At 37.2% G+C, this 16,449-nt stretch overlaps 1 protein-coding gene across 8 annotated transcripts in view; it reads left to right on the top strand.

Annotated features, from left to right (window-relative positions):
* Rbl1 (RB transcriptional corepressor like 1) overlaps positions 1-16,449 on the top strand; it is a 70,147-nt gene that overhangs the window by 40,781 nt on the left and 12,917 nt on the right. For 4 of the 8 annotated variants that reach the window (XM_087188964.1, XM_021246928.2, XM_021246926.2 and 1 more), the window contains 6 exons: positions 2,289-2,421; positions 7,676-7,936; positions 9,364-9,575; positions 9,659-9,835; positions 12,040-12,111; positions 13,920-14,010. In XM_087188964.1, coding sequence (XP_087045090.1) covers positions 2,289-2,421; positions 7,676-7,936; positions 9,364-9,575; positions 9,659-9,835; positions 12,040-12,111; positions 13,920-14,010 — 946 coding nt within the window. Of the gene's footprint in view, positions 1-2,288; positions 2,422-7,675; positions 7,937-9,363; positions 9,576-9,658; positions 9,836-12,039; positions 12,112-13,919; positions 14,011-15,723; positions 15,897-16,449 lie in introns of all 8 variants that reach the window. The other 4 variants (XR_002390270.2, XR_002390269.2, XR_015442021.1 and 1 more) reach the window with 3 other exon arrangements.

The raw sequence follows: 16,449 nt of genomic DNA, 5'->3' as shown, positions 1-16,449 counted from the left end.
AGTATTTATTCATGTGTGTCCTATTTATTTCACTTAAGAGTATTGCCTCAATGTGCATCCACTTAGCTATAAATGTCTCTAATTTCTCTTTTTTTTTTCTTGTATTAAATTCTTTTATTGGTACATTGAGATTTCTCATTTTTTATGGCTGAGTAGTACTCCATTTTATTAAAAAACCACATTTTCTTTATCCAGTCTCCGGTTGATGGGCATTTGGGCTGTTTCCAAGTTTTAGCTATTACAAACTGTGCTGCTATGAACATGGGCGCACATATATCACTGTGAAAACCAACACCCTTTAGCTATCTATCACTTTCCTACCCCCTAACCCTAAGCAACTGCTAATTTACTTTCTGACTCTCTTTAGATTTACCTTTTCTGGACATCTCATATAAATAGAATCATATGAAACATAGTCCTTGGTGACTAGCTTTTTTCATTTAACATAATATTTTTAAAGTTCATGTGTTGCAGCATGTATCATCAGCATTTCACTTCCTTTTTTTGCCAAATAATATCCCATTGCATAACTATGCCACATTTCATTTATTCATCAGTAGGTAGATGTGTTGTTTCTACCTTTCAGCTGTTATGAATGATGCTATTTTAAATACACGGGCACAAGTTTTTTTATAAACATGTTTTCATTTTTCTTTTTTTAAGTATATTAAATGCATTGATTCTTATTTTCATTAGTATATGTGTGCAATACGTAATGAGAATACAATTCTACAAGTACAATTACTGGGTCATATGGTAACTGTGTTTTCTAAAGTGGCTATACTATGGAACTGGGCCTGGTGGCTCCCAGCACTCAAGAAAATCTTGAGTTTGAGCACAACCTGGGAAACTTAGAGAGAGATCTGTCTCCAAATCTTGAAAAAAAAATTTTTTTCAAAGAACTGGGGATGTAATTCAGTGCAAAGGCCCTGGGTTCAATCCCAAGTACCACCCCCCAAAAAGGTAGTGGAGACAGTGTGGTGGGTGCTGAGGATATAGCTCAGTTGGAAGGCCCTGGGTTCAAACCCCAGTACTAAAAAAAAATCATGGTTGCACCATTTCTTTTCCCCACCGTCAAGTCTATAAAAGAGTTCAGTTGCTTATTATTATCTCTTTCTAGCCAACCTAGTAGATGTGGTCATATTTTCCTCATGGTTTTGATTTACATTTCCCTGACAGTTAATGATGTTCAACATCTTTTCCTATGTTTAGTAGTCATTTGTGTATTTTTTTTAGAGAAATAGCTATTCAGATCCTTTGCCCATTTTTTGGTTTAGTTGTCTCTATTACTTTATTATTGACTTATAGAAGTTCTCTGTATATTCTAGGTACAACTTCCTATCAGGTATATGATTCGCAAAACTTTTCTCCCAATCTCTAGGTTGAGTTTTTACTTTATTGGTGGTATCTTTTAGAATTCAAAAATTACTAATTTGAATGAAGTCTTATTTTTCTAGTATTTTTCCCACTGTTGCTTGTGCTTTTGGTATCATACCTAAGAAACCATTAATCTCTAAATTTTAAATTTTCAAATGTCTATGTAAAAATTTGAACACTTCATTAGTAGTATTTAGAATTTAAAAATAAAGTTTGTGCCAAAAGTTTTGCACAAGTGACACATTCAGCAGCTCGGTTTCAAAGGGGAAATTGTAGGGTTTTTCCTTCTACATCTGTGTTATTCTTTTGTAATACATATTGTTTGACCTTTCATTGCTTTTGTGTATCTCCTTATACTTACCTAATCTTGAATTTTCCCTAATCCCAAACTAATGGAAGAACTGTTTAAGACCAGGAAGAATTGAAAGCAAGATAGTTTCTTGAAATTTCTCTTCCATGCTTGGTCTTCTGTAGCAGACTGATTAATTGGTCAGTCTTTAGCATTGATCATCTATATATCCATTGTAAAATCCATTGAGAAAAGGAAAAAAGTTATGAATTTGAAGGAAAAGGATTGAAGGTCCTTCTTCTTACATAATAGTAGTGTAATGATGGGCAACTTTCACATTCTGAGCCTCAGTTTTCTCATCCCTAACTGGAGGATGAGAATGCCTGTTTCAGTTTTACTTCTCATGGTCAGTATCTTGCACAGATAAATTAAAAGATTAAGGCAAATGAAGTCATTTTATATATTTATAAGTGGTAATAATTGAGCACTTTATGCAAATTATTTTGTGTTGGAAAGGGAAATAAAACAGTAAAAGCAGTTAAGAAAACTTTTTCTCATTTTTTTCTAAGTTTTAATGATTGAGTTCATCTGTATGAAAGCAAAGAGTTTTTGTTTTCTACAGGTTATATTTCCAAATAACTTTGAAACAGGAAATGGAGGAAATGTACAGGGACATCTTCCCATGATGCCAATGTCTCCTATAATCCATCCAAGAGTCAAGGAAGTTCGGACAGACAGTGGGGGTCTTCGAAGGGGTAGGTCAACATTGGTAAAATAATGAAAAATAACAAAAACTATTTTGTCAGGGAAATTTTCAAGTCTCAATCATATAGTAAGATATAATTTCTTTATTTGGATATGAGAAGGGACTTAATGTTTATACTAGTACCTTTTGTGGTATATCATATACTTTTGAAGATTTCTAGTCCAATTTTCAATATAGTCTATTTTTTTTTTGGTACCAGGGATTGAACTCGGGTCCTTAGCTTGCGAGGCAGGTGGTGGAACCACAGAGCTAAATCCCTGGCCCAATATAGTCTATTTTTAAAGTTTGTAGTAACAATTATTGTAGAAGTAGTATTTTGGACTTTTAATAAGCATATACTTATTTCCTAAATGCTAATGGGAAATTATTTAAATTAATACCTACTTTTCCAATTTTGACAAAAGTTTTATTCTTTTTTTTTTGGTACTGGGGATTGAACTCAGGACCTTGTGCTTGCAAGGCAGGCATGGTGCCACTGAGCTAAATCTCCGGCCCCTATTCTTCTTTTGTTTATATGTGTCTCTGTAGAAAGTAAATATTTAAAACAAAACAAAGAACTCATTGCTGGACATGGTGGCACACACCTGTAATTATAGCAGTTGGGAAGTTGAGGCAGGAGAATTACTGTGAGTTTGAGGCCAGCCTGGACTACATAGTGAGTTCAAGGCCAGCCTGAACTACTAGCAAGACCCCGTCTCAAAAAAAGAAAACCCAAAAAAATCCAAAAAACTCGTATTTCCTTTCGATGCTCAAGTTCATCTAACAGGTAACTTTTCTGTATTGTCTTAAAATTGTTCGTTTTGAGCCTTACCAAGATTTTAATGTATTCTTCCTTATTTTCGCTTGTGACACAGAAAACTGATGTATAGATCTTTTGGATTATGTAACTCTAGGATTTTTTTTTTTTTTTTAATAAGTTAAAATTTTGGGCCAGGGATTTAGCTCAGTGGTTCCGCCATCTGACTCGCAAGCACAAGGACTCGAGTTCCAACCCCAGTACCAAAAAAAAAAAAAAAAAAAGTTAAAATCTGACCACATAGTATCTCTAAAAAGATAAAGTTATATAGTAAGGTACCTCTACATACATTTTTGAACTCTGTGTGGATGTGTTTATGCCCTTTTGTTTGTGTCTACGATCTTAGCTTTACAGGAAGTGTGTAATCACAGAAATGACTTGTGGGCTATGAATGTAATGTGATACTAATCAATCAAAATAACTGTCATTGTTTTGTGACCTTTGTAAATTTTAACAAAATATTTCAAATTCTTCTGTCAGTTATTCATATTTAGAGAAGTAAAAATATTTTAGTACAGCATAATTTAAAACATTAGAAACATGGAGTATCCTTTTGTTTAAAAAAAACTTACAGGGCCAGGGATTTCGCTCAGTGGTTTCACTGCCTGCTGTGCAAGCACAAGGACCTGAGTTCATCCCCGGTACCAAAAATAAAATAAAATAAAATAAAATAAAATAAAACTTACAGGCTATAGCCAGGCATGGTGGTGCATGCCTGTAATCTCAGCACTCCAGAAGCTGAGGCAGGAGGATTGCCTCAAGTTTGAGACCAGACTGGGCTACATAATGAGCTCAAGGCCAAAAAACAACACAAACAAACAAAAAAAACTTACAGGCTGCCCAAACATGGTGGTAGATACCCACAATCCTAGCACTTGGGAGGCTAAGGCAGAAGGATCACAAGTTTAAGGCTAACTTAACATAAAGAGACCCTGTTTCAAAAAACTAAAAATTAAACAAATTTACTAGACTGGGCTGATAGTGTAGGTCAGTGGTAGACCACTTCTGTAGTATCTGTGAGGCCCTGGGTTTGATCCTCAGCACTGTAGAACAACGAAACACTTGGAAAGCTGAGGCAGGAGAATGTCAGGTTCCAGTCCAGCCAGCTTGGACAACATACCAAGATCTTGTTTCAGAATATAATGGGTGATCAAATAATACAGTGAGTGTTAAAAAATTTTTTTAAATGTATTACAGTAAAAGACACATTGCCACTAATCCCCCTCACAGTACTTCCTCTTGCCTCAAACACATGTATCCCATTGTTCTGGCCACTTTCTAAAGAAGTTCTGGAAGTCCTCTTTTGTGATCTTTAGAAAGTGTGCTTTTTAATTTAGTGAGTGCTGCTGCCATCCAATGATTGTCATCCAATGAAAAAAAGCAGACGGCCAGGGATTTAGCTCTGGTGCCGCGCCTGCTTCACAAGCACAAGGTCCTGAGTCAGATCCCCAGGACCACAAAAAAAAAGAAAAAGTAGGCTCATACAGTGTGTTCTCATCCACCTTATTCATTGATCTGGCACCATATGACTTCTGGCTCATCACCAAAGTCAAAATAATTATGAAAGGCAAACATTTTGAGTCAGTTCAGGACATCAAGGCAGCCATGACTGCACAACTAAAGACACTCACAAAAAAAGACTTCCAGAACTGCTCCAGAAAGTGGCAAGAATAATAGGATAAATATGTTTGAAGCAATGGAGAGTATTTTGAGGGAAATTAAATGGCAATCTTTCTTTTACTATAACAGGTTAAGACGTACAATGTAGTTCTCAGTCACACGTCATTAATATTGGAAAGGGCTGGAAGCCAGGCATGTTGGTGTATACCTGTAATCCTAGCACTCTGGAAGGCTGACACAGGAAAATCTCAAGCCCATCCTGGGTAACTTAGTGACTTAGCAAGACCCTGTCTTATAATAAAAAAGGTCCGAGATGTAGCTCAAAGTGAAGGCCTTGGCTTTAATCCCCAGTACCACCCCCCCAAAAAAAATTTACCAAGAATACTTTAACCAGGGGCCAGGAATTTAGCTCAGTGTCACGGTGCCTGCCTTGCAAGAGCAAGGTCCTGAGTTTGATCCACGGTACAAAAAAAAAAGAATAACCATACAACTAAGCATCTTTTCTGTACCATGGTAAATTGTCATATTTTTTTCTAAGTTTGGATCAGTTTTTCATTTATGTATTTATTAAATATTATAGTATCCACCTGCTTTTTCTAATATTGTGCTAAGAAAAAGTTATTTCAAAGAATTTGCATGACTGTAACTCAAATCTTCCATTGATCACCTTTGAGCCTTCCTAATCAGATTCAAGGGCTGTCTTGGATTCCTTAGATATGACCCATCCAAGTAGACTCCTGTAAAGGGGTTTTGGGAGCTACAATAGAAATTTCCAGCTGGGTGTGGTGGCACTCGCCTGTAATCCCAGCATTTAGGGGAGGCTCAGGTAGAAGGATGCCATGAGTTTGAGGCCATCCTGAACTACATAGTGTGTTCAAGGCCAGCCTGAACTCTGTCTCCAAAAAAAAAGGAAAAAAAGAATTTCTACTTCTTTACTGAGGAAGTCAGAGCTGCTGCTTTCATAGCACTTGGAATAATGAAAAGACTTTTATTAAACCATGACTGTTTTTCCAGTCATCTCACTAAAACAGAGAGCTCTCACATCATTGCCAGAGGTAATTTTTATACCTTTTAAACCTGTTTTGAAAATAGAATGATTGTCTAATTAGTGAATATAAAATTGAATACTGAGATGCCTTCACTTTAAAAGCATATATAGCTTTTGGACAAAGGGTATCTCATGTTCCTTCCTACTTAGAATTCACTGAAGATTCCAGATAGCTTTTGGTCAGGGGGAGAAAGGGGGACCACACTGGATTTGGCCATTCACCTGGAAGACATATTCAAAAATACAGTGAATGCAGCTACTAAGTCCCATCCAAGGGAAAGGGAGGGATCCTCAATATGAGAAGCAGTTTGTGGAACCTTAGAAACAGTGTGACAAGTTTTTAACTTGTTCAGTGAGCTTCGGTTGAGAAAAAGTGTTTTCGACTCTGCTGCAAATAATGGATCGCAAATAACACATTAATGTGGAATTTTGTTTCAAACTACAAAAAACTGCTAAAGAAACATATGAGATGTTAAAATTAGTGTATGGTGATGGTGCAGTGTCTATGGAGACAGTTTCCGAATGGTTTGAGCAATTTCATAATGGCTGTGAATCAGTTGAAGACAAAAAGAATGTCCTTCAACATCAAAAACCCAAAAATTATTTTAAAAATGAGTGAAATGATTAGATCAAACAGACAGTTGACTATTAAGGACATTTCAGAGGATCTGAAGGTCCGTTCCATTCAAAGCATTTTAACAAACTTTTTTTTGGTACCAGGGATCGAACTCTGGACCTTGCGCTTGCGAGGCAGGTGCCGGAACCACTGAGCTAAATCCCCAGCCCTATTTTAACAAATTTTAATATGAGAGGAGTATCAAATTTGTTCCACATGTTTGACTACTGAACAAAAGCAACCACCATTTGTAATTCTCTTTGGAGCTGTGCACTCTGCCACTTCAGGTTCCATTATTTTAGTAAATGTCATCAGGGAACAGGAAAAGAAAAAAAAGCATGTGTATATGTCTGGGCCAGGGATTTCGCTCAGTGGTGCCACTGCGTGCCTCGCAAGCACAAGGTCCTGAGTTCGATCTCCGGTACCAAAAAAAAGCATATGTATATGTCCGTGAAGAAATAATTGGTTGAAGAGAGAAGAGAAGAGAAAAGATGTATGGTTGAAACAGCCTAAAGAACCTGTCTGTTCCCCCTGAGCGTAGGTGATGGAGACCAGCCCTGCAGCAAGATAGCACTAGACAAGAGGCATAGTACATATCCCTTACTTTCTTTTTGATGAATGCACTACTGCCAGCCCTCAGGTTAAGGGCACGTCAGAAGAGTCTTGTCACCTTTACTCATATCTTCTGATAGACCTATTAAAGATAATTCTGTATCTACTAAATCAAAAAGCCATGGCTACTGCTTAAGCTGCTTGGAGGGTGGAAGGAGACAAAACTATGACCCAAAACACTGATTTTTGCTTTTACTTCTCTTTTTCTCAGGTGCTATTAACTAGTTAGGATTGGGAGACAAAAGCTAATTGGACTAGTTCTTAAATAGAGTGGTCACATCATTCTGTCACTCAGGTTCTACTTATCCTTAATATGTTGATCCTTTAAATATAGTCAGAGGTTCAAAAAACGAGGAAGATGAACTGTCATAATTTTCACATTTTAATGACTTATTTCATGCTTTCTCTCCCATTAGATCTGATATTCAATGAGGGGAGAGTCCATGTTATTCACTGCTAGATCTTTAGTGCCTAGCAAATGAATGAGTGAACCATGATTTTTTATTTTACAGTACAGTTTAAACTTTTAAATTTATTTTTGTCTTTTTTAGATATACAACCACTGTCTCCAATTTCTGTCCATGAACGCTACAGTTCTCCAACTGCTGGGAGTGCTAAGAGAAGACTTTTTGGAGAGGATCCCCCAAAAGAAATGCTTATGGACAAGATTATAACAGAAGGGACAAAATTGAAAATTGCTCCTTCAAGCATCATTGTTGAAAATATATCAGTTTCACCTGGGCAAATTCTAACAATGTCCACAGCCACAGTAGCAGGGACAACGGGACACAAAGTTACAGTTCCATTGCATGGTAACATTTTAAAGCCCTTAATTCGTATTTTTTCTGAGTTAGATGAAAATTCAAAAACTGTCTTACTGAAATGGGTCACATGGTCTTTCTAACTCATATTTGAGTTAGAAACTTGAACCTCCCTCCCCTTTTTCTGAGCAGTTTTAGGTTCACAGCAAAATTGAAAGGAAGGCAGAGGGCTGGGGATTTAGCTCAGTGTTTCCATTGCTTGCCTTGCAAGCACAAGGACCCAAGTTCGATCCCTGGTACCAAAAAAAAAAAAAAAAAAAAAGAAAGGAAGGCAGAGATTCCCCATACACTCCCTGTAATTATTCTCACCCCACCACAGCCTCCCCAGCCATCACCACCCTACAGCAGAGTGGTACATTCATTACAGCTGATGAACTGCATTGACACATCATCGTCCAAAGCCCATAGTTTATGTGAAGAATCACTCTTAGTGTCATACATGTTATGTATTTTAACATCTAATGAAGTATATCTTCATTACAGTATTATAGTGAGTAATTTTGCTTCCTTTAAAATTTCTTGTTCTGCCTGGGATTTAGCTCAGTGGTTCTGCCACCTGCCTCGCAAGCGCAAGGACCTGAATTTGATCCCTGGTACCAAAAAAAAATTTTTTTTCTTGTTCTGTTGTGAACCTATACTGTTTTTTCAATTTTCACATTTTATAAATTTACTACCCTGTTTTTTAGGACTTGTTATCTGAACTTTACAAATCAGAGTACTGTACAAGAATTTTGTGTTTTGATTAAAAATATCTTTTAAGTGCTCAAAACAGAACAAAATGCTTTTTTAAAATATAAATTTAAAGTATAAAAACATCATAGGCACATACAAAATAGAGAACAAATTGTCTTTTAAAAATAAAATTAATGGGGCCAAGGATTTAGCTCAGTGGTGCCACCACCTGCCTCGCAAGTGGAAGGTCCCAAGTTCAATCCCTGGTACCAAAAATTAATTAATTAATTAAATTTCATTAATGGGCCAGGGATTTAGCTCAGTGGTTCCGCCACCTGCCTTGCATGCACAAGGTCCTGAGTTCAATCCCCAGTACCAATAAATAAATAAATAAATAAATAAAAATAAAAAATTAATTATAAAAATATCAAAACAAAACAATATTCTTATTTGAGGGAAATAAAAAACAAGAGGGCTGGGCCAGGGATTTAGCTCAGTGGTTCCCGCTGCCTGCCTCGCAAGCACAAGGTTGCGAGTTTGATTCCCTGTACCAAAAAAAGAAAACAAGAGGTCAGCCCTAACATAGCATTACTATTTTGTAGCCTTCCTCTCCTTTCCTAACATATTCCTATGCTTACACACACAGTGACATATATATGTAGTTGACAAAATTTATGTAATTGACAACTTCCCTAGAACACATGCAACTTCTTTCTATAACTAAGAACTCTTGCTTTTATGTTTAGGTGTTGCAAATGATTCAGGGGAGATCACACTGATTCCTATTTCCATGAATACAAGTCAAGAGCCCAAAATTGAGAGTCCTGTGTCACTCACTGCACAGTCATTAACTAGTGCTTCTCCAAAACAAACCTATTTGATTAAAACACAAGAGATTCATCTGACTGGAATAAACAAACCAAAGAGAACTGGGTCTTTAGCACTATTTTACAGAAAGGTATGTGTTTCTTTAACATTTAACATTTAAAATGAGCTCATTTACTTAATGCTTTTGCATCAGTGTGTTGTTTTATATCTCAGGTCTATCATTTGGCAAGTGTACGCTTACGTGATTTATGTTTAAAACTGGATGTTTCGAATGAATTACGAAGGAAGATATGGACATGTTTTGAATTCACTTTAGTTCACTGCCCTGATTTAATGAAAGACAGGCATTTGGATCAGCTCCTCCTTTGTGCCTTTTACATCATGGCAAAGGTAATGTAAAGGTTGGGAGAAGTCTTTGCTTTAGTTACTTTATTTGTAGCATCAAGTCAAAATCCATTGAACTTGATCTTTAGTTTGCCTTTAGTGCTGCAATCCAATAGTATCCACCATTACTAAGTAGCAATTTCAAACCTCTGTATTCCCTGTACTCTTCCATTAGTTTCATAGTCAGCTTTCCCACTTCGTAAGAATACATTAGTCAGGGCTGGGGATTTAGCTCAGTGGTTCCAGCGCCTGCCTCATAAACCCAAGGACCTGTGTTCAATCCCCGGTACAAAAAAAAAAAAAAAAAAAATACATTAGTCAGGGCTGGGGATTTAGCTCAGTGGTTCCGGTGTCTGCTTCAGAAGCGCAAGGTCCCGAGTTCAATCCCTGGTACCAAAAAAAAAGAAAAAAGAATACATTAGTCAAAATTTATTTAATTGTGGAAAAAAAGAATACATTAGTCATAAAGGAGTTGGTAAATGTGAACAGTAATATTTCTACCCCTGCCCCATGACATCTGATACAGTAATTTAAAGTTAAAATGATCTTTACATTTTAGGTGAATAACAGCCCCAGAACTGAAAGTAACTTGACCAAAGCTAAGATAATAAATGACAACTTGAGATCTCCTCACTCATTATCTGCTATAAGTGCTTCTGTCCTGTATTACCTTCTAGTAATTACTGTGCTATCTCAGAAATGCATTTTACTTCCAGTTGCCACACCATGTTTTAAGTCATAAAATAGCATGTTTTCCTTATTTTTAAAATTCTGATATATCTGAAAAAAATCATTTGCAACTTGTATCTTGACTGTATTAGCCAAATTGACAGTCCTAACAGATGCATACAGTTTTTTTGAGTTTTTGGGGGGTTTTTTGATACTGGGGATCGAACTCAGGTCCTTGCCTTTGCGCAGCAGGCGGTGAAACCACTGAGCTAAATCCCCGGCCCCAGATGCATAGTTTTAAAACCTGATTTTTAGGCTTTTTGAAGCAAAGGACATGTTTACAATCTCCTTTTGACCCCTTTCCCATGATGTCTCTTTAAAAATCTCTATACATGAGGGCCAGGGATTTAGCTCAGTGGTTCTTCCACCTGCCTTGCAAGTGCAAAGTCCCAAGTTCAATCCCTGATACCAAAAATAAAAATTTTAAAAATCTCTATACATGGAAGGAAAAAAATGCAAACAAAGCTATTGTAAATAAGGAGGGGAAGACGGGTTGAAGGGAAGGGAGAGGAATGGGAAAAAAAAAGAAGGATCGGTATATATTATGTACAGGGCCGGGGATTTAGCTCAGTGGTACTGCATCTGCCTCGCAAGCGCAGGGTCCTGAGTTCGAATACCTGGTACCAAAAAAAGATATATTATGTACAGATACAAATTCCCTGTGATGAATGTGATTATTATGTATATCAAAAGTACACCAGTAAAAATTTTTTTTGGTACCAGGAACTGAACTCAGGACCTTGCACTTTTGAGGCAGGCGGCAGAACCACTGAGCTAAATCCCCAGCCCCCAATAAAATTAACTTTAAAAAATAAAAATATACAAAATAGGTCTTTCCAGAAAATTGGCAGAGTTTAGGTTTTTGCTATTTCTAGCTCATCTTTATAGAGAATAGGTTTAAGTGCTAATGGACAGGGAAACAGAGAAAGGAGTAATTTACCTGGACCTTGTAACAGACAAAACAGAAGGGATTCGTTTTTTGATCACTAGTCCATTTCTTTTCTTTGGGCCACCACTGTGACTTCTGTCTAATACTAGAAACCCTATAGTCTGTCCTGAAATGTTAAAAATCTAATCCTATAATAACCACTCAGTTTTATTGTGAATCACCACAAGACATTTTCTGTCCTGTAGTATCTGGTTAATTTTATTTTAAATAAGTACTTAAAACTAATAAAACGAGACTGCAGGGGATTCAGCAGGTCTGAGTTATAAAGAAAAGCATTTTCAGTAGAGTTATACCATAGCAATTTCAGTGCTTTTTGATTAATGAAACTATTAACTGAGGCCCCACAGGCCACAAAGCCTGAACTTCAAAAGTAGTAAAAATCATAAATATTAGTGGTTTTTAGTCATGGATTGGCCTGGGTTTAATGGCTTTCTGAAAGGCTGCTCTCAGTGCCAACTTATAATGAAAGTTTTTGTTCAGAGCCATTTTTCTTTCAAAAGCAGTTGATAAATGAAGTTTTTATTTTCCTTAGGTAACAAAAGAAGAAAGAACTTTTCAAGAAATAATGAAAAGTTATAGGAATCAGCCCCAAGCTAATAGTCACGTGAGTTACATTATTTCTTCTACTGTCCAGAAATAGATTTGTACTATTTCTCTGCTGACAAGTCATATAAAAAGTAAACTACCTTTATAGTTTTACTGTACTTTAGATTTTTCAGGGTTAATGGATACCATTAAACTCAAGAGATAGTTCATTAAAGGACACTTTCACATGGGAGCCAGAAATCTGTCTGGTTATGATTCATCCATATACCTGCATATACTTACAAGTTCTGCCATTTTGTTTGTTCATTTGCTGAGAGAAAATATGTTTCACTAGAAAATGTAATGAAAGATATGCATAATAGTAATGTTCTTTAATTGTATGAAATTTGATTCTCTGATGATGTTTAAATCCAATGAAATTTGAGGATTTATTAACTTACCTACAGCGTCTTTTGCCATCTGTGAAGAATCTTAATGTTTGCATCTTTACATAAATGTTAAATGTCTATTTATTTATTTATTTATTTGGTACTTGGGATCGAACTCCAGACCTTGCGCTTGCGAGGCAGGCAGCAATACCACTGAGCTAAATCCCCAGCCCTCTGATAATTTATAATAATAGCCAGAGTAAGAACCCTGTCATGGAAATGTAAAGTATCAGCATAATATCCTGGCTCATAGTAAGCATTTAATGAATATTTCCTTTGCATTGCTAGTGTTGAGCTGAAGGACACAAGGAAGTTACCTTAAAGCTTTTTTTTTTTTTTTTTTTACCTTAAAGCTTTGACCACTAAAGTACCTTGTTGCTCTGTTCTTTGGGAGAATAATGACTTCTTCTCTGCCCCTGGAGGTTGTAGACAGAAAATCAGAGGTAGGGCAAGTAGTCAAACCTCCTTCTAAGAGAACCCCAAAATAGATTGACCTCTCTCCTTAATCCTCAAAATACACCAATAGTGAGCAGGATAGGGACATTTAAAAAACCAAGTACAAGGCCCGGGGATTTAGCTCAGTGGTTCCAGTGCCTCCCTCGCAAGCACAAGGACCTGAGTTCAGTCCCGGCACCAAAACAAACAAAAAACCAAGTACAGGCACTTATTAAATCTTGTGACAAACCAAGAGTTTCAGGGCCTCTTTAGGAAAAATCCCTCAGGAACAGAGCCTAGAGAGGTCCTGATTGGCTCTAAAGACACATAAGGTGATGTTAGTATGGATCAAAACTGGGTCAGCTACTACTTTTTGAATATCCTCTCAATACCAGTAACCTATAGGATGAAGTAGGATAGATCATGCTTATCATGCTTTTCTGTCTATCTTGGAGGTAAGAAAGAGTTCAGGGGCAGAGAGGGGAAAAAATTTCATGTGGTCACCAAAAAAAAAGAGATGGTAATAAGCTAGGGACAGCCCAGTGAGACCAAATTATTCTTGTGGGAGGAATTTTTTTTTTTTTTTTTTTTTTGAGACAAATTCTCACTATTAGTTCAGGCTGGCCTTGAACTCACTATGTAGCCCAGGCTAGCCTGGAACTCACAGCAGTTCTCCTACCTCAGCCTCCCTAGTGCTGTGATTACAGGTGTGCACCACCACACCCAGCTTTGTGTAAGGAATTAAAAGGAAGAATGAGTTCATGTCTTTGAAGTTGCTTTCATTTGGTAAAACCTACTCATCAGCCATCATTCTTTTTAGTAAACTAAGTGGCATGTTTTAAGTGGTAGGCTCTTCTCAGTATTCCCTATTCTAATTACCAGAATTAATGACATTTTACCCTTGATTATCATCCATATGATACACATTTTTAATTGGTTTGATTTTGCTTAACTTCTGCCTCTTTGTGACTTAGCAATCCTTTTCCCCCACTCTGACCTATAGGTATATAGAAGCGTTCTGTTGAAAAGTATTCCAAGAGAAATTGTGACATATAATAATGATATAAGTGATGATTTTGAAATGACAGATGGTGGTAAGTGATCCATTTTAACATGCTATGTACAGTACACTTTTTTTTTTTTTTTTTGGAACTGGGGATTGAACTTGGATTCTTGTGCTTGCAAGACAGCGGCACCACTGAGTTAAATCCCTGGCCCTACAGTACACTTTTGATTACATAATATATAACACAGTGGGTGTCAGGAAACATGGAACTGTGAAGAAGATTGGTTGAACAATGCACATGTGGGGTTTTTTGAGTTGTTTTGTTTCAGTACTGGAAATTGAACCCAAAGCCTTCATACTGAGCTACATCCTCAGCCCTTTTTATTTTGAGATAGGGTCACACTTAATTGCACAGGTGGGACTTAAACTTGCAGTCCTCTTGTCTTAGCCTCCCAAGTGCTGGGATGTCAGGCATGGACCAGCACACCTGGCTCACATACGAGAGAGAGAGAGAGAGAGAGAGAGAGAGGAAGAAAGGAAAGAGAGGGAGGGAGGGAGAGAGAGGAGGGGGAAAGGAAGGAATGAAGGAGAGAGGGAGGGAGAGAGAGAAGGAGGGAGGGAAGGAAGGAAAGGGAGAGAAAGAAAGAAGTTTGAGATAAAAATGAGGCAGGTGCTTCTCTCCGTAGAGCTAGTCTACTCATACACATTAATAAAGCACATAAGAGACATTTAATTAAATATAAAAATAGCACAGGGGAAACAAGGTAGCTATCAGTGATCTTTGTGAGGAGACAAGTTAAAAAATGTCCTGTTCATAAGTATATGGGTCAGTGATGGCGAACCTATGGCACGTGCGTGGCAGCAGGTTCTTTGTTATCAATGAAAGCTCTAAATGGTTCGCCATCATTGATAATAGGTGATTCTGCTACCACATGTCAGACTGGACCCCGTTGCTACCCTCATGGTAAAACTTCAGGTCCTAATAATCTTTTTTTCAAAAAAAGGAAAATCAAATAATTAGTATTTATATGCCTCATTTACCCATTTCTTTTTCCTTTCAATTACTTTTTGTGGTAGTAGGGTAGAACCCAGGAGTTCATCCATGCTAGGCAAGCACTCTACCACTGAGCTACACTCCAGCCTCATGGATTTAATGTGTGTGTGTGTGTGTGTGTGTGTGTGCGCGCGCGCGCATGTACATGTATGTATATGTACTGTGTTTAGTTACTTAATGTCACAACATGGGACATTTAGGTTGTTTCCAGTTGTACAGAACTTTGCTGAGGTATTTTATTCTTTTTTTTTTTTTCCGGTACTGGGAATTGAACTCAAGATCTTGTGCTTGCCGGGCAGACACAGTGCCACTGAGCTAAATCACCAGCCCTATTCTTTGACCTACATCTTTAGGATAAATTCCTAGAAAAAATTCACTATGTCAAAGGCCTTTTTTAAAAAAAATGGCAGTGATAGGGATTAAACCTAGGACCTTGCACATGCTAGGAAGGTACTGTACTGCTGAGCTATATACCCTCAGCCCTTTAAAGGCAATTTTTTTTTTTAGTACTGGGAATTGAACTCGGGTCCTTAGCTTGCGAGGCAGGTGGAACCACTGAGCTAAATCCCCTACCTTTAAAGGCAATTTTTTAAATTGCACAAATATTCATGGTCATTATAGTTTCTAATTGGGATCTAACTTTTAAGATTTCACTCACTAAAAAGATCCTTTAATAATCTTTTAAAAATTGACTCCTTTTAAGGGTACATAGGCTACACTCAGTTATTTTTTTTTCTTTGGTACCAGGGATGGAACTTGGAACCTTGCGCTTGTGAGGCAGGCGGCAGAACCACTGAGCTAAATCCCTGGCTACACTCAGTTCTTTTTGTGTATTTTATTTCTGAGCCATGAGAAGCACATAAGATGGTAAACTAGACAAAATGCCAAAAGGTAAATTCGATCAATCAGTCAATCAAAAGGTAACTTTCTGTGTTTTTCAGACATGTTGTTTACCTATCCTGGGTGGTTTTTCTGCCCTACAAAACCAAGAATCAGACTTTAACTGGGAAATTCTAGATCTCTTGCCTGTTTTGTGTTTTCTGTATGAGAAACTGTTAGCAAGTATCTGGAATATAGGAATCAATGAAGTTTTAGAAGGCACAAGTAAGCAAAAAGGTACAGTAATAGGATCACAGTTTCCTTTTGATATGTAAGTATCTCCCAAAGAAGTTTGAGATGTCAGGGTTAGCTACTCCCTGTACAACCTAAAGGTTTAAGATCAAACTTAACTATACATACATTTATTAACTAATTTATTAGCAGGCAAACAAAAAAGCCTTTCTTACAGATCATGCACAGTGGTGATAGCACAGGGCAGGCATAGTATCCCATGATAATGGTCTCAGGAATTTAAGTTATGGAGACTAGAATGAGATATGTCTATATACAGATACAACATGTTCCAATTTCCAGAGCTTAGGTGCTATGACATAGACTTGTACGCACCAAAGAACACCACTTTGGGAAGAACAG

This window comes from Heterocephalus glaber, unplaced genomic scaffold, assembly GCF_053883595.1.
Source record: "Heterocephalus glaber isolate CG9 unplaced genomic scaffold, H.glaber_assembly_v1.0 deba00001532, whole genome shotgun sequence".
NCBI classification, from domain to species: Eukaryota; Metazoa; Chordata; class Mammalia; order Rodentia; family Bathyergidae; genus Heterocephalus; species Heterocephalus glaber.
Note: the sequence above shows the minus strand (reverse complement) of the source record. Positions and strands in the feature narration are given on the sequence as shown.